Source organism: Centropristis striata, chromosome 20, assembly GCF_030273125.1.
Source record: "Centropristis striata isolate RG_2023a ecotype Rhode Island chromosome 20, C.striata_1.0, whole genome shotgun sequence".
NCBI lineage: Eukaryota > Metazoa > Chordata > Actinopteri > Perciformes > Serranidae > Centropristis > Centropristis striata.
Genome location: NC_081536.1, coordinates 14,500,136 through 14,516,053, shown reverse-complemented (window position 1 = coordinate 14,516,053; position 15,918 = coordinate 14,500,136). Strand labels below are relative to the sequence as shown.

General features: G+C 38.2%; 2 protein-coding genes across 2 annotated transcripts; one reads left to right on the top strand and one right to left on the bottom strand.

Moving 5' to 3' along the window:
* Window positions 1-7,937: 7,937 nt before the first annotated feature.
* Window positions 7,938-9,356, top strand: LOC131993596 (DNA damage-inducible transcript 4 protein-like). Its single transcript, XM_059359577.1, has 2 exons — window positions 7,938-8,251; window positions 8,463-9,356. Exons 1-2 carry the CDS (start codon window positions 8,083-8,085, stop codon window positions 8,960-8,962), a joined length of 669 nt encoding a protein of 222 aa, XP_059215560.1. The 5' UTR covers window positions 7,938-8,082; the 3' UTR covers window positions 8,963-9,356.
* A 940-nt stretch (window positions 9,357-10,296) lies between these two features.
* On the bottom strand, window positions 10,297-15,912 carry dnajb12a (DnaJ heat shock protein family (Hsp40) member B12a). The gene is made up of 9 exons (XM_059358903.1): window positions 15,730-15,912; window positions 15,199-15,376; window positions 13,848-13,993; window positions 13,577-13,747; window positions 12,552-12,631; window positions 12,335-12,444; window positions 12,068-12,240; window positions 11,615-11,757; window positions 10,297-10,922 (listed from the first exon to the last, which is right to left on the bottom strand). The coding sequence occupies exons 1-8, from the start codon at window positions 15,899-15,901 to the stop codon at window positions 11,636-11,638; spliced, it is 1,152 nt and encodes a 383-aa protein (XP_059214886.1). The 5' UTR covers window positions 15,902-15,912; the 3' UTR covers window positions 10,297-10,922; window positions 11,615-11,635.
* Window positions 15,913-15,918: the final 6 nt, after the last annotated feature.

The following is a 15,918-nucleotide window of genomic DNA, read 5'->3' as shown; positions in this document are numbered from 1 at the left end:
CAGAACATACCACCAATATAAGAGGGGAAACAATCCATCTCTCTCCATTGACTTTGTATTAAAAGAAGGACCTTCTTGACAATATAGTCTGTTAGCAAACAAATGCAGTACCAACAGGTTAAAGAACGAATAGATAGGTTTTTTTTTTTAAATCTGAAGAACCAAAAAACTGGACTTATACATATTGATGTATACAGACTGGAGACATTAGCAGTTTAAATTATGGAAAACTGATTGTATGCCGTGCATTTTGTCACAAAGTCATAAGTCAGTCTCTACAGAATAAAGTGCCTTAACGTTTAATGTTAGCTTGCTAACAGCCAACTAGTCCTTTCTGGTAGACATATAGTGCTCAAATAATCATATGTTAATCATATGTTATGCTTATAGTTTTAGCTAGAAATAAGCATTTTATTAGCTTTTCAGCACATGGCTGTGTATTGTTGTACCATGGGCGTTTTCACAATATGGTGCGTGGTGCTCAGTCTGTTGGCTGTGCATGTCGTCAGAAATTAACACCACACATCTGCAGGGTGAAACACAACACACACGAATAGTAGGTAAAGTGTAAGAGGAGTACTCACCATTTTCACAAGCTACTTGATTTAACAGTCTATATATCATCTGTGCTGGCACTTCTGACAGTATGTAGTGAAGTATTTTCATAACACTTTCCATTTCAATTTGGAAACAAGTATTGCTTTTCTGTATATTTTATTACTCCAGCAGCATGCCTCTTGGATGCCAATGTCAAGATGAATTATGACAATTCTAGTGATCCCCTGACCTTTTATCTAATGCCATCAACAGGTCAAAGGTCTAATTTGATCAATACTTTGGTTAAGACCAAATACCTGCAAACTCAACATTTCCATCTGACTCATTGGCCTACTTTGTGTTGAGTGCTAATTTGCAAAATGTGCATGCTAACATGCTAAGCTAAGATTTTGTAGATGATCTACAGGGCATTATTGGCATTTTACTTACAGTGAGCATGTTAACGTGTAGTTCAAACCACTGTTGTGCCTCAGTACAGTTGCTATTTTCTTCTGTTTGACTTGACAGCATTAAAGCAACATTATGACATTTGGGAAATATACTTGTATGCTGTTAGTGAGCTTTAGGTGAATTTAGATTGACACCGCCATGCGAGCGGTTTCCCCGTTTCCTCTTGCTGTGCTAAGCTAAGCTAACCAGCAGCTGGGCCTAATTTCATATTTAGCTAAAAGAATGATATCAATCTGCTCATCTAACCCATGGCATAAAATCCTAAATGTAGAACTATTCCTTCAAGGTAAAATAACTATAATGTGAATTTTACACAAGTAGCATAGGTCCTGTACAATATGATGAATATTTACTGAAGATTCAAAGAGAAGTCACAGCACTACAAGTCTTGTTTAATTCAAAACCAAACACAAAAAGCAAAAACATTGGCAGCATTGCTAAATAATGCACATGGTTCTAAAAATGAGAGATAGCTTCACTCAGGAACAAGTCACGGTAAAAGTACTCATAAATAATGATCAGGATCCTTTTCTCTGCCTGATGGCATGTGCTCCATCATGTATGCATTGACTTTCTCACTCTTCCACCTATCACTAAGTCATGCAGCCTTTTTGCGTAATGACATTCAATCAATATAAATAATTAGGCTCATTCACAGGCAACACAGCACAAACCGGAAACTAGATAATCCAGCTCCTTTGGGTGTTTAATGTCAAGTCGGTACCCAGTCAAGGGAAACAAGGGAATACCTTTTCAAGAGGAAATACATACATTCAATGCTCATTTCCTGCCTCTGACAACAAGAATAGAAAAAAGGTTGATTTAAATACTGTATAAAGTACAAGTACAGTAAAGTACATCAAGACATAAGAACAAGTTCATAAGAATGCATCAAAACAGGAGACAGTGCAAATATGTTTTGATTTCTAAGAATTTGATATTACTGTATAGCCTAATTCTGTGTTGCAGGATTTTATAAGCTATACTGCAGTCCAGCTAACTATCTTTGAATCAAGTCAATGCTTTTTGCACTTTTCAAAGAAACTGCACTTCAAAACACTGTAATACGGTCATACAATCGACTATAATGCTCAAACGTATTCATGCAGTTCTCTCTTTATGCCCCCCTTTTTTTTACAACGCAAGATATGTATTAGGCTTTCATTGAAACATTTGTGTCAAAGGGCTATTTTAGTTGAGCTTAGCTCCTAATACAAATGTCAGCGCTTGAAGGAAATATTCTTTCTTTTGATTGTTCACTTTTCTGAATGTGCCAAAACAGATTTCAGTTGTCATTTAAGGTCAGCCAAAATGAATAGTCTAACTTTCCATTAAGCTATTATTATTATTAGGGCCCGAGCAGGCAACGACTTGCGAGGTCCCTATTGTATTTCGAATGATTCTTTATTTTTATTCTTTGTCCCAAATGATCACATTTTTCACTGCCTGAACATACCCCAAAACTCATGAAACTTTAAATATAAGTCACACCAGGCGAAAACATTTATAATAACTCCCACATACTTCATCGAACATTCAAAAATCTTATATCCACTCGTTCACTGAAATTTGCTGAATCTCGTGATATAGGCCACGCCCATTTTTGCCTAGAGTTTTTTTTCGCAAATTCGCGAAATGTCGCAAACCTACTTTTTCGAACTCCTCCGAGGCAATTTCATCGTTTTGCACTAAACTTTGCGCACAGCATCTATGCACCCTCATGACAAAAAGTTATTAAAAGAATTTTGATAACCCAAAGAATACTCAAGTTATTAAATAACAACAAAACAACAAGTTTTGTATTATAATGCACAAACTATACCTTTAATCCTCATACAGTGTCTGAAGGAGGACTCTTAACTGATATGTATAAGTTAGACAGGCAAGTAGCAATGGTGGAAAGTAACTATGTACATTTACTCAAGTACTGGACTTAAAGTACAATTTTGAGGTACTTTTATGTACATTTTATGTAACTTTATACTTCTACTCCACTACATTTTGAGGCGAATATTGTACTTTTTACTCCTCTACATTTAGCTGACAGCTTTAATTACTTTTCAGGTCAAGATTTAAAATGACAAACATGATACATTTAAAATGATTACCCATTTTTATAAATTAAACCACTTAAGTTTATTAGGTAGTTAAAATGAGCGGAGTGGAGTCATTTCACAGTGTGGTATTAGTACTTTTACTGAAGTAAAGGATCTGAATACTTCTTCCACCACTGTCCTTTTTACTTCTTTACTTTTTTATTTATAATTTTTATTTTTAAATTTAAAATTTTATTATTTTTAAAAAATTTTATTTATTTTTTTCGCAATGCGCATGCGCGGCCCCGCTGCACAATGTGGTTATGGATATGAGCTTTGGCTAAAAATGATGCCCAATACTCTGAATACTTCTTCCACCACTGTCCTTTTTACTTCTTTACTTTTAAATTTATTTATTTTTTCATTATTTTTTGTTTATTTTTAATTTTTAAAAACATTTTTTTTTTTTTAATTTTATTATTATTTTGTATTATTATTTTTTCTGCGGCATGCGCATGCGCAGCCCTGTTGCGCTACTGCGCATGCGAGGCTCCGTTGCGCTACTGCGCAAGCGCGGCCCCGTTGGTCTTCTGCGCATGCGTGGCCCCGTTGCGCTACTGCACATGTGCGGCCCAAGTGCGCTACTGCGCATGCGCGGTCTTTCTGCGCTACTGCGCATGCGCAGCTCCGTTGAGCTACTGCGCATGTGCGGGCCTGTTGCGCTACTGCGCAACGGGGCCGCACATGCGCAGTAGCGCAACAAGGCCGCACATGCACAGTAGCACAACGGGGCTGCACATGCGCAGTAGCGCAACAGGGCCGCACATGCGCAGTAGCGCAACGGGGCCTCACATGCGCAGTAGCGCAAATAAAAAATAAAAAAGTATAAAAGTAAAATTTTTTTCAAAAATTAAAAATAAAAATTATCAAAAAATAAGGACAGTGGTGGAAGAAGTATTCAGAATATTGCGCATTATTTTTAGCCAAAGCTCATATCCATAACCACATTGCGCAGCATGCGCATTGTGAAAAAATAAATGAATAAACATTTTAAAAATAAAATAAAATTTTAAATTTAAAAATAAAAATTATAAATAAAAAAGTACCTTTACTTCAGTAAAAGTACTAATACCACACTGTGAAATGACTCCACTCCACTCATTTTAACTACCTAATAAACTTTTAAGTGGTTTGATTTATAAAAATGCGTAATCATTTTAAATGTATCATGTTTGTCATTTTAAATCTTGACCTGAAAAGTAATTAAAGCTGTCAGCTAAATGTAGAGGAGTAAAAAGTACAATATTTGCCTCAAAATGTAATGGAGTAGAAGTATAAAGTTACATAAAATGTACAAAAAAGTACCTCAAAATTGTACTTTAAGTCCAGTACTTGAGTAAATGTACATAGTTACTTTCCACCATTGCTACCTGCCTCTTCTAACTTATACATATCAGTTAAGAGTCCTCCTTCAGACACTGTATGAGGATTAAAGGGATAGTTTGTGCATTATTATACAAAACTTGGTACAATTATTGTCAATGCCCTCCTGAGGATAACCCTTTAAGGTTTTATTGATCGGCCCCTAGGTGACACTGTGGTGGCAGTCTAATTTCATATTTGGTACCACACTTTAACACTTAAGGCAATGAAATTCATAGGGGTGGTATAGACTGGCCCCTGTAACGCACACACCCTGACGGCAGCATGCCCAGACACACGTGTACTGCAAGGGCCCGTTCAGTATGCTTGCAGTCCTAGTTATTATTATTATTATTATTATTATTATTATTAAGAATACTGGCTATTTGAAGTTGGTGTGTAAAGTGTTAATGCTTTGATAAAGAAGAGTGCGTCTCAGCAAAACTTGCCAAACATCACAGTTTCTCCTGCCCCCCTTGAGAGTGTAGGTCTGTTTCTGCTTCCTCCAGCAATAAATCAAAACCTAAATGGAACGCTGTCCCAGCCAAACAGAGATTCCTGCACTCAGAGCTAAAGGGTTTCCAGATAAACACAGGGCTCAGATGACACAGGGATGAGAGGCTGCATGCGGGGACATCTACCACTGAGATGGAATGATACTTTCTTCTTTTGGTTGAATCATGTTGTCAGAGCGGCTGAAACCACCTCACTTTTCATGAGCAACCACGAGGCGACCAAGATTATCACACTATAGCTTCAATAAAACATTTCAGATGGACCCTGCTCACAACAGCATGTTGTTGCTATAGCTACAGCCTGGCAAACACAATCCAGGGACCATTTTACCCCCTCCTGAATTAATTAGCAACACAAGCATATTTAAAATAGGCTGGTGAAGAAGGTTGTATCTGAGATTAAGCAGGTGTAAATATATTACATTCTTCATTTAAGTGCCTCATAATGGCTTCAGTTCTTTTCACTCCAATTACTGTAACAAATAGTTATTTGGAGGGAAAATATAGGAAGCTAAGATTGTATTTGTGATTCACTGTAATGCACTTCAGATAAAGCAAATGGTTCTAGACAGTATCCATCCTTAAGAATCCATTTGGTAATAGATTTATTATACATGAATTACATAGCCCGAGGGTGGCTAGCCCTAACAGCTCTCTCAGGCCTGTTTGAACTGTAAAACACAACACCTGTCACGCTTTATTTCCTCTTATCCCTTTTACTTTTTCCCCATGACATGGCGCAAATAATGTTCTAGCCCAAACATTTTAGTGTAGAAGCTTAATCATAGTTAAACGATACATTCCCCATATTCAGAGACACAGTAAAGAAGCGAAATACACAATTCTGACCATTAAAGAGCACATGGACATGGACAAAGGCATGTGTGTATTCAGTGGCACATTCACTCAAAACAATAGGTGCACTCAGGCAAAAACATTTTACATACAGACATGCACACACACTACACTGGAGCTTCTTCATTGTCTGCGATTTTCAGGTGGTGCAGTGGCACCACCATCTGCCTATGCAGTGTATTACAACAGATAGGACAGACCCGGCAGGATTAACTACAGTCCTGCAGTTCTACCCCATAGCTTCAGAGTAATCAATGTATACATTAATGAATGCATTCCACAAATATTGTAGATGTCATATTCTCCTGATAATATGTGTTATCAAGTTTACTTTCTATTTTAGTATATTATGTTTGTACTTAAAAACAAAGAACACAATCAAACACTGTACATTTGATTTTTCATTTTCTCTTTCTTCTTTCTCTTCTTCTTACCTCCAAATTCTTTCAAACACAGAAAAAAACCCACCCTGCCTTTCACGTCAAACTGCACCTTACAGTATTAAGGACTCAAGGAGTGTAAATAACTTAATAAAATACAAGAGGGTATTAAATTGTTAAATGTATTATTAAATTAAACATTCAAATCAAATTAAATTAAAGTAAAAGAAAACAGATGATACAGTCTATGTTTTTGTGTTTTTTATTTAAAATTTGATCTTCTTCATTGAGAATACAAAGATGCAGTTCCAGGTGATTTGAAGATTTGGTTGAAGATTTAAAATTACCTTAAATACTGTAGTCCTGTAAGTTGTTGTGGACTGTAAATGAATCATTTCTAATGATACTGGACATTGTTTTCCTTGCAAAAATAGGCAAAGAAATTGTGTTCAATGGGACTGGGGCTTAGCTTTAGTGTGCAGCAGGCCTTATTCCTTTTAGATAATTTTATATAGTCTGTGTTTGACCAGCCCCCCCGTTAAACTGCATAAAGTGGGCCTATAATGCCCCATGTCTATAAAACTTGAATCATCAATAAAGATTTCAGCTTTAGGAGACCACAAGAGAACATAGCAAGAGACTGATAAATACTAGCCAACTGATAAAACAACGTCATACAAAAAAAAGAAAAAAAAAAAAAGAAAAATGCGAAAGACGTTCCAAGCCCGTTTGGGAGGGGGGGCTCCTTACTCTGGGGGATCCTGAGCAGGAGTCTTTTAAAGGGGTGGGGGAAGGTGTGTGTGTGTGTACGTGCAAAAACTCAGGAGTCAGAGTTGTTCCTAAAGTTCGGATAGATGACTTTCCATCACTTCCAATGCATCAAATAATAAGATAATATCAATAAGATAAAGAGATAGATCAAAACTATTAAAATAATATAAACACACAACAAACTGAAGCAAACATTAAAAAATATTACCAATATTATGTATTATTTTATTAGCCTAACAATACTACTGCTACTACTACTATTACTAACAACAACAACAACAACAACAACAATAATAATAATAATAATAATAGGCTAATAATAATAATCTACCGCGATATCTGGCAAGAAAATCAACATCTGACTTATTTTAGTTATTTGACTGTAAGGTATATCTATTTATCAGGCAGATGGTCTTAATTTTAATGACAATTGTTCATAATCTTGCTATATTCACTATACAACTAAAACATGAGCTTTGGCCAGGATCATACAATTAGCATTGTCATCCTACTTCGAATGAACTGGTTTAAAAATTCCCAAAATCCATGGTCAGCTCTGACGCTTCCGATCACGGAAAAGCACAAGGCGTACGTGTGAAACGTGTCAGTTTGAGCTGACTGTGATGCATTTTTCTTTCATCATATCTTTTTGTCAAAAAAAAAACTGAGGGGGTGTGTCTACTTATTGTCTCATGTTTTTTGAAGACGGGTGCTGATTCGTCTATCGGATTTACAGTTTAATCTCATATTTGACTGTCAAATTACATTTTTTTGTAAAAACATGCAGCTGTGTATAGAAGTTTGGTTGGGGGTTAGGGTTAGCGCCTGAAGGGCCGGGGGGTCTGGCCTTTGCCTCATCAAAGGGGCCAAAAATGTTACCAGGCAGGATAGAGAGCAAAAGACGTGAGCTGAAACCTGATTGGCTAAGAAACACAGGGGGCGGGCGCGTTGGCTTGGGTATTTAACGCTTTGTTCCATTGTTGCAGAGTGTGTTTTCCAGCTGGTCTGGCTCAAGAGGGGGAGACGTCGTTGGGGGATACCATTGCACTTTTTTTTTACTTTTTACAATCGGATTTTTTATATCTATTTATTAAGATGTCTTTTTCTTGTGATCAATCCTTGGACGGCAGCTTTCCCCCATCTCCAGCGGAGGACAGAGGCTCAAAGCGACTCTCCTGGAGCAGTCTGCTGCAGAGGCTGACTGAGCTAAAGGGGATCAATCAGAGGGTCACAGCAGATCATCTGTGCAGCAGGAGTGAAACTGGTGAGTGCTCCTGGCTTTTGTCTGAGGAGGCTGCATGCTGTTTATTTGGGTTTATTCACTTTATAACTGAGATTATCTGAGTTGACTTGTTTAAATAGAGCATGAACTGACAAAGAACAAAAGGGTTAAAGGAGACATAGGCACTTACTGATGACTTTTTTTGTTTGTTGCACTACCAGACAAGATTATAACCTTTATTCTTTCATTTTAGGATCTGAGGCGGACATGTCCCTGTCAGAATCAGACAGCAGTTTCTTCTTGTTGGAGGAGAGCCTGGCTACTGAGGTTGCAGGAACAATAACACAAAGTCTCAATGATGCATCAGACATGCTGGGCTGCTCGAAACTCATCCTACCTGACTGTCTCCTGCACAATATCAGCCAAGAGCTGCTGCACCTGGCTGTCTGTGAACCTTGTGGGCTCAGGGGAGCGCTCATTGATCTGTGTGTGGACAAAGGGGACCAGAGCTCCCTATGTACTGTGGACCAAATAGCAGCGGATGCAACCCTGGTCCCGACCTTTCATGTGACTCTGGTGCTGAGGCTTGAGTCTGGTGGACTGTGGCCAAAGGTTCAGAAGCTCTTCAAAGGTAGCAGGTCACCACAGACATCTGCAAGGCATCAAGACACTCTAAGACTGAGTACAAGCTTTAGGGCTATCAAGAGAAAACTGTATTGTTCAGGGGAGCTGCTGATTGAAGAGTGCTGTTGACCGAGAACTTCTGTCCCCGATTAGCGGAACTGAACTCATATACTGTGAAAAAAAGATGGTGGGTTAGCATTGCCTTTTAAAAAGACAATATCTCATGGCTCCAGATGGCACTAACATGATGGCCCTGAATTAGCACATTATCTGTCTTTGTTAGTGTATTAAAGATGTATCAGGTTTCCCTGGAACCAACTTATGTCTCATGGCAGCTACTCACCTGGTTGAAGGTGACTCAACAGTGAAGACACATGTTTGAACTTGGGTTAGTCTCTTTCCCATGAATGTAGAGTCACACCCCAATGGGAATAACTTAAGTATTTGATAGTCAAATATTACTTGAAACGTGTTTTTGTATTTTCAAAGACTTAAAGAACAGAAATAAATGACTTTCTATTCATTTCTAATGTGTGATTAATGTCTTTTCTTGTCAAAAGAACATACGTTTGATTGTGTGTCATACAATTGAGTGACTCGAATGGGATGGCAAGGTCTGTTGGTCCAAACCGAGATATCTTGGCCACTATTATCCCTGAATATATTGTTTATTCCCTAAACTTTAACCAGTACCATCATAAGGTCGATTTGTACGGAGCCCCTTGAGGGACATGGGAGAAAAAATAAAAATAAAACAAGGCCACAATATTGTACCTCATGCTCACAAAATAGCATTGATTGCCCTTTAATCTAGTTCTGACATTCATGTCTCACACAGGACGGATGAAATGGCTTCAATGATCCTTTAATTTCTCATCCTGTGCCATCATCCAGTTTAAAACAGTCAAATACATTTTCTGAACAATAACCGCAAAACTAATGACATTCAGCTGTACTTTGCATTTGTACTTATGAGAGCTGGGACCAAGTCATTTTTTTGCAAATCAAAAATAAGACAAAGTCCTTACACTCAAGTCCTAAACTTTTTTTTTTTGAGTTTCAAGTCCATAACAAGTCATAATGTAATGTTGTAATGCCATTTTAATGAGTAATAATCTACTAAATTTATAAAAAATGATCAATGGTTTTCAAAATTTGTATTTTATTTTGTCAAGTCGAGTCTAAAGTCATCCAATTTTGTGACTCAAGTCAAAGTCATATGACCCGAGTCCACACTGCATCAGCATTTTATCTTTCTTAAATGAAAGTGGTTAACATTATAATGACAGTGGTTAACATTATATCTGCTTAGGATCAGCATGTTAGTATTGTCATTGTGAGCATGTTAGTATGGTGATGTGAGCATTTAGTTCAAAGCGCAGCTGTGCCAAAGTAGCCTCACAGATCTGCTAGCAAAGCTGTAGACTCTTAGTCTTGTTATAAAGAGAAAATAAGCACCAGTCAACCATTGGACAAATTTAATTCAAAGAAACTTTTATACAATTTTAGCATGTTAATTTAATAAATATGGTTTACTTTTATTTGTGCAACGATTTCAATACTTATGATCCAACAGGCTACAAGCAAATCCACAAAATAACATTGTAGTAAATGATATTAACTTCAATAAACCCTGCACTGTTAAAGTAAAATGAATATTTACATTGGTTAAGAACTATAAAAATTACACACTTTCCTTGTGAGTGGCTCAGACATATGTCTATGAGAAGGCCATGAGGTTTCTCAAAAATGTTTAAGGAGACAAAAAGACTGGGACAGAGAAAGCTAATCTTAGCAGCTTTGTTTACCGTTCAAATAGACAACTATGCTCTTACTTTCCACCGTGACGCCCAGCGGACTCTCACCATCCTGAAGACACTAGAGTAAGAAAATGTCAGCAGTCAACTCAAAGCTTCTCACAGTTCTACAGGAAGTCAATCTACACCAAGTTGCAGAGAGGTTCCCTGACGAGGTCTGCTGCCCACTGCACGTAAGGCATTTTTGATTCTCTTGGTTTGCTGCAGAAATATGCTCCAATTTGAGTGGGCTCCGACCGATTTCTTCTAATTAGATTCAAGTACCGACGAACCTGCAAAAAACAAAGGAATCAATAAAAGTCATGCAGCTGTCTCTCTTCATGGGATGATCATTTATTGGATTTCTATGTGCAGAGATGGATAAAACACCTCTACACAAATCATCCATTATCACTTTCACTTGTGCAATTCTCAGTATCAGTGGAACAGGTAAAAAGAATTTGAACAAACTTACAATTTAGCACATTTTTGCCTACTACTATTTCAAACCTTACATAATTATGCATACTTTTTCAAATCACACATTATGTTTTGTTTTATTTCCAACCTCCCAGGCAGTTGGGCCATTGTTTTCTGTTCATTTCAGTATTAAAGTCTACTTGCAGAGACCTGACCCTTGCCCGTGTTCCATTGCAGTGACCAATCAGTTGCCTTTATTGATAGCCTTTTTTATTGGCCAAAGTTCCGTCATCACACAGTAATGCAGTTGTGAGCAGGACCTGTACTGTTAGTGCACTAAAGTGCTGGTGGGAAAAGCAGACATCTGAGACAACATAGCCAACTCTTAAATATCAGGTGTCAGTCACGGACAAAAATAAAACTGACGGTAATGGATTGCATATTGGAGGCAAGTACTTTAATCAAAACAAATGGCAAAGCAGCCTGGAAAAGTTAAGAATCAATCAAAAAAACATTTGGTATTCTTTGGAAATGTTATGTCACTGTGATGGTTGTGGCAACTTACCCGTATTTGTGCAAGTGGTTTCTAGCCATCCAATATAACTTGAATCTCAGATAGTCTGGAACAGCTGGGAGTCGCCATTCTCTGTGCCCTTTGGTACAACTCAGAATCCCCAAAGTAACGAGCACGATACAGTAAGCCTTCCTCTAAAAAAATACAAGAGAAGAATAAGTCAGTACGCCAGGTCTCAATCAACTACTCATTAAAAATGACATCATACTGTGTTAAATTCATATTTTGTAAGCTGTTGTAATTAACAAAAAAACAGTTTTTCATGGCACCAATGAACTAAGAATGCGCCAGACTGGAATTCAAGGTGGCATATTGTACATTTGCAGTATAGTAAAGGAGTACTAGTACTCCTCCTAAACTCATGATCAACTGATTAATTGAAAAAATAACCGGCAGATCAATCAATAATTAAATTAATTGTTGGGTGCCCTCTTGTGAACTTACTCTGCTGCTTCTCCTTCCAACAGTTGTTTCTGAGATTGGAGATGTAGTCTTCTTCTACACTTCTCTCAACATTCTTCAGGTTATTCCCAGAATATTCTTCATTGAATCGGTCTCCAACGTAGAAAAGCACATTCAGGTTTGACGTATGCCTTTTGTGAATATGTCCAGCTGACCTGATGCACAGAGAGGACATAATAACAGAGTGAGACGGATGAGATTAGAGACCACACTGCCACAGAAAACTCTCCCGAGCGGTGAAACACTTACGGGCGGTAGCTAAGGCTGTATGGAGGCTGGGTGACCATCATCTGACTAAGAGCAGAAACAATGATGAGGATTAAGATGGGCATCAGCTGGACGAACAGAGCCAGGCCACCCTGTCCAGAGAGGGAAAGAAAACTTGATTATAGTGTTTTATCTAATACTATACAGTACAACAGATGTGTACTGTAAGTGTAGTTAAAGAATTTCAGACAGGACTTACATCTCTCTGCTGTTCTCGTCTTTCTTGCCTATTATGGTGTGCAAAATGCATTCTTCCATTTCTGTAAACGTGTACGTTACCTGAAAAAGAATTTCAGAAAATAAGGATTAAATGAAGAAAAGGCGGCTCTTTGTAGCTGCTGCACTGATAGCAAACTGAAAATGATGTACTGCGACCTGGTGGCCAGCAGTAACTAATTGTTAGCTCCCATGGTACTTATTGGATTGATCAATTTTTCAACTAACAAGCAATTCTACGTCATGTCAAATCAGGGCCTGTGAATATGCAGGTTTGGAATCCAAACAATTACAACACCTGATTGCACAGATAATCACATATTTAACCAGAGAGAAGGAAGTGTTTAGGAACTTTGTTTACAGGCAGAGCTCCTTTTTTAACAAGATTGGTCGAGCAAGCAAAATATTTTTTTTGCTTAGACATTACCTTTAGTTTTAGCCTGTTCACTCCAGACAGTGTAGACATTACATTACAGTGCAAAGGATGTAATAATTATAGAGGAGCGGAAAGGAAATGGCTACTAAGCAGTCTGTATTTCCACTCAAATCAACATCACAAAGAGGTAAACAAAACACAGACCTAACCACATTCAGACATGCATTCATTGTAAACAGTATTTTTTTTTAAATCTTACTATATTCTTATACAGTGAGATGTTACTAAAAAGATTATAAAATGTGGCTTAGGCTGAAGTCTGTCTGTGTTTTTGCTTCTGGAAGATAAATAGGCGTAGTGAAGAGATAAGCAGATTCACAAGGCTGAGCAGCCAGTCAGACAGCTCTATCTCAGTGACTCTGAGCAAGAATGACGATGATAAGGGTTGAGTAGACAGCATACAACACGCAGTTAAGAGGACTGGCTTTCTCTCAAATGGGTTGCTGAGGCATATTAACAGCTAACATATTACTTTAAAACATTAAAACCTTATTCTCTTGGGCCTCCATAGCACTGCGCTAAAGTACAAAAAACATCCTGACTGACCCTGTATTCATCTGGTAACTACTTACTCGATGGGAAACCTCCACCAAAGAACATGTTGAAGAGGTCCTCGGGTGAGATGTCTGCTTCAAAGTCACGATGGTGTCTTTGTCTGCTCGTGTGTGTTCTCTCCTCTCCATACTGGTCATACTGCCTTCGTTTTTCAGTGTTACTCAGCACAGCATAGGCATTACCAATAGCTGAAACACACACAAAAAAAGCCCCAACAAATGTGCACTTAGTAATTTATTTACATAAATATACGCCATAGAACAGCACTAGAGATTACTTTTAATTTACCTTTAAATGCCTCAGTGGCTCCAGGTGCGTGATTTTTATCTGGGTGAAATTTCAGAGCGAGCTTTCTGTAAGCCTTTTTAAGATCCTCCTCTGAGGCCGTCTTTTCAACCCCCAGAATTTGGTAATAATCTTTACAGCTTTTAATCCTGCAGTAAAAAAAAGAGAGAAAAACACCCACCAGAGATAATTAACAGATTGCAAGGGAAAAAATGGAAACTCAACATAGAGGTACAAACCTTGGGATCTTAATGTGACATGAAATACCTTGTTAAGCTAACAGTGATCACAAAAACAAACACTTTTCATTGTATGAGCAAATCATACTTGATCTATTTTAATTTTAGAATACACAGAAACCATTTTACATGCTTTCATCTCACCATGCCTGGATTAATGCAACAGCCTCTTTACTTTCCTGAACCCTATATCTATTGATTGACTCAAGACTGTATAGAACTGAGCTGACAGGCTTTTAACCAGAACCAAGAGGCGTGGTCACATTGCTACTGTTTCAGCTTCTCTACACTGGCTCTTTACACAGCTTATCTCCCTATCTCCCTGCTTTACAACTGTACGAGTCTGTATGCATCATCCTCAGGCAGAAGTATTTTGTCTGTTCTGGAGTCCTGACTGAAAACTAAAGGGGCGAGAGTGTTTCCAGGCAGGCCCCTGAGGCTCTGGAATGATCATGCTGAGGAAATCAGGTCGCCTCTGTCAGTTATTTCCTTCCCATTTTAAAAACAGCCTTTACTGATTTGACCTAAGAATACATTTCCTTTACACAGTCTTTAGTTTCCTTCAAAGCTGTTCTTGTTTTGTTACGTCTACCTCTTCCAACATTGAATTGGTTTTATACACCAAATTGTTTTTATCGGCTTTCTTTTAAAACCTGATTATTTTGCGACTTGTTTGTTTTATTTTGCTGCCTTGTGAAGAACTTTGTTCATGTTTTTTTTAAAGTAATGTACAAATAAAAATTTGGATTATTATATGCTACGATTATTACATTGCTCTGTATAACCATAAAACAACTGGCTGGCTAACTGAATGGCTGACTAGCAAAAAGAAAAACAGTAATCTGAATACATTTTGTCTTAAAATTAATCTCTTGACTGCTCCAGCTGAGTGACTTCAAACTGCTTGTTAATCACACCGAACAGTAACGACATTTGGTCACCGTCTCACCTACTCAGAAACAATATATATTTTTTGTATTTAACCAAAATTTCACATTATTGACTGATATCTGAGCACAACATGTAGTGTATCTGCTTTTTATAGCCCGACTGCGAAGTACTGCGAAGCAACGTGATAGGTGAAATAAACAGAGAAGGTGGACATGTTCACTGACTTTCTGACAGCATCCAGCTGGTCTGCGGTGTATGGTTTGGCCGAGTCTGTGGCCCCCTTTGCGGACACATTAGGCTCCTCTCCGTGGCCACGGTGCCTCATAGCGGGTCCGTCTCCGTTCACAGGACTGCCGTTCTCATCTGGAGGCTTTCCATTCTGAGCTAACGAGTCCAATATGTCTGTGAAGAAAGTGGAGCCATATTATTTAAAAGATGACACCTGAGTCTTGTTCATAAACACATAAAATTCACTAGCATATTGAGCTAATGGTTAGCACCGTAGCGGCTAAGGACGTCAAAGATGAAAATGCAAACTGCAAATAACCAAGCCCCAATTTAAAAAACAGTAAATAACCAACTATGTAGCAGAAATCGCGGGTGGGAGGCTGAAAAAACTACAAATACCAGTGTCGGGTAGGAGCAGCTGGTGTAACGTTAAGACGGTTGTGCTAACGCTAGCTGATCTGGTTTCACAGCGACGGCCCACCGTGCCACATAAAATCCCTGCCGAAACAGGCGTTTATTCGACGTACTTTTTGCTTGATCTGTCGGAAAAAGGCGCTGTGCCTTCTCCAGAAACTTCCTGGCTTTGTCTGGCTGGTTGTTGCTGACCGCATTTATGGCTATTTTTATGCACCGCTCCGCTTCGTCCTTGTTTGAGTCCATCGCGACACAGCGGAAATGTTTACTTGCCATGGGACGCATGAAGATGACGTATAAAG

Bases quoted from the DNA above. Each gene is read 5' to 3' on its own strand.
- dnajb12a (XM_059358903.1), bottom strand. From the start codon at position 15,901: ATGCGTCCCATGGCAAGTAAACATTTCCGCTGTGTCGCGATGGACTCA. The intron at 15,377-15,729 runs GTACGTCGAATA...CTTTCTTCACAG, and splicing joins TCCGACAGATCAAGCAAAAA to ACATATTGGACTCGTTAGCT. The intron at 11,758-12,067 runs GTAAGTTCACAA...GTATTTTTTTAG, and splicing joins TTGGAAGGAGAAGCAGCAGA to AGGAAGGCTTACTGTATCGT.
- LOC131993596 (XM_059359577.1), top strand. From the start codon at position 8,083: ATGTCTTTTTCTTGTGATCAATCCTTGGACGGCAGCTTTCCCCCATCT. The intron at 8,252-8,462 runs GTGAGTGCTCCT...CTTTCATTTTAG, and splicing joins GTGCAGCAGGAGTGAAACTG to GATCTGAGGCGGACATGTCC.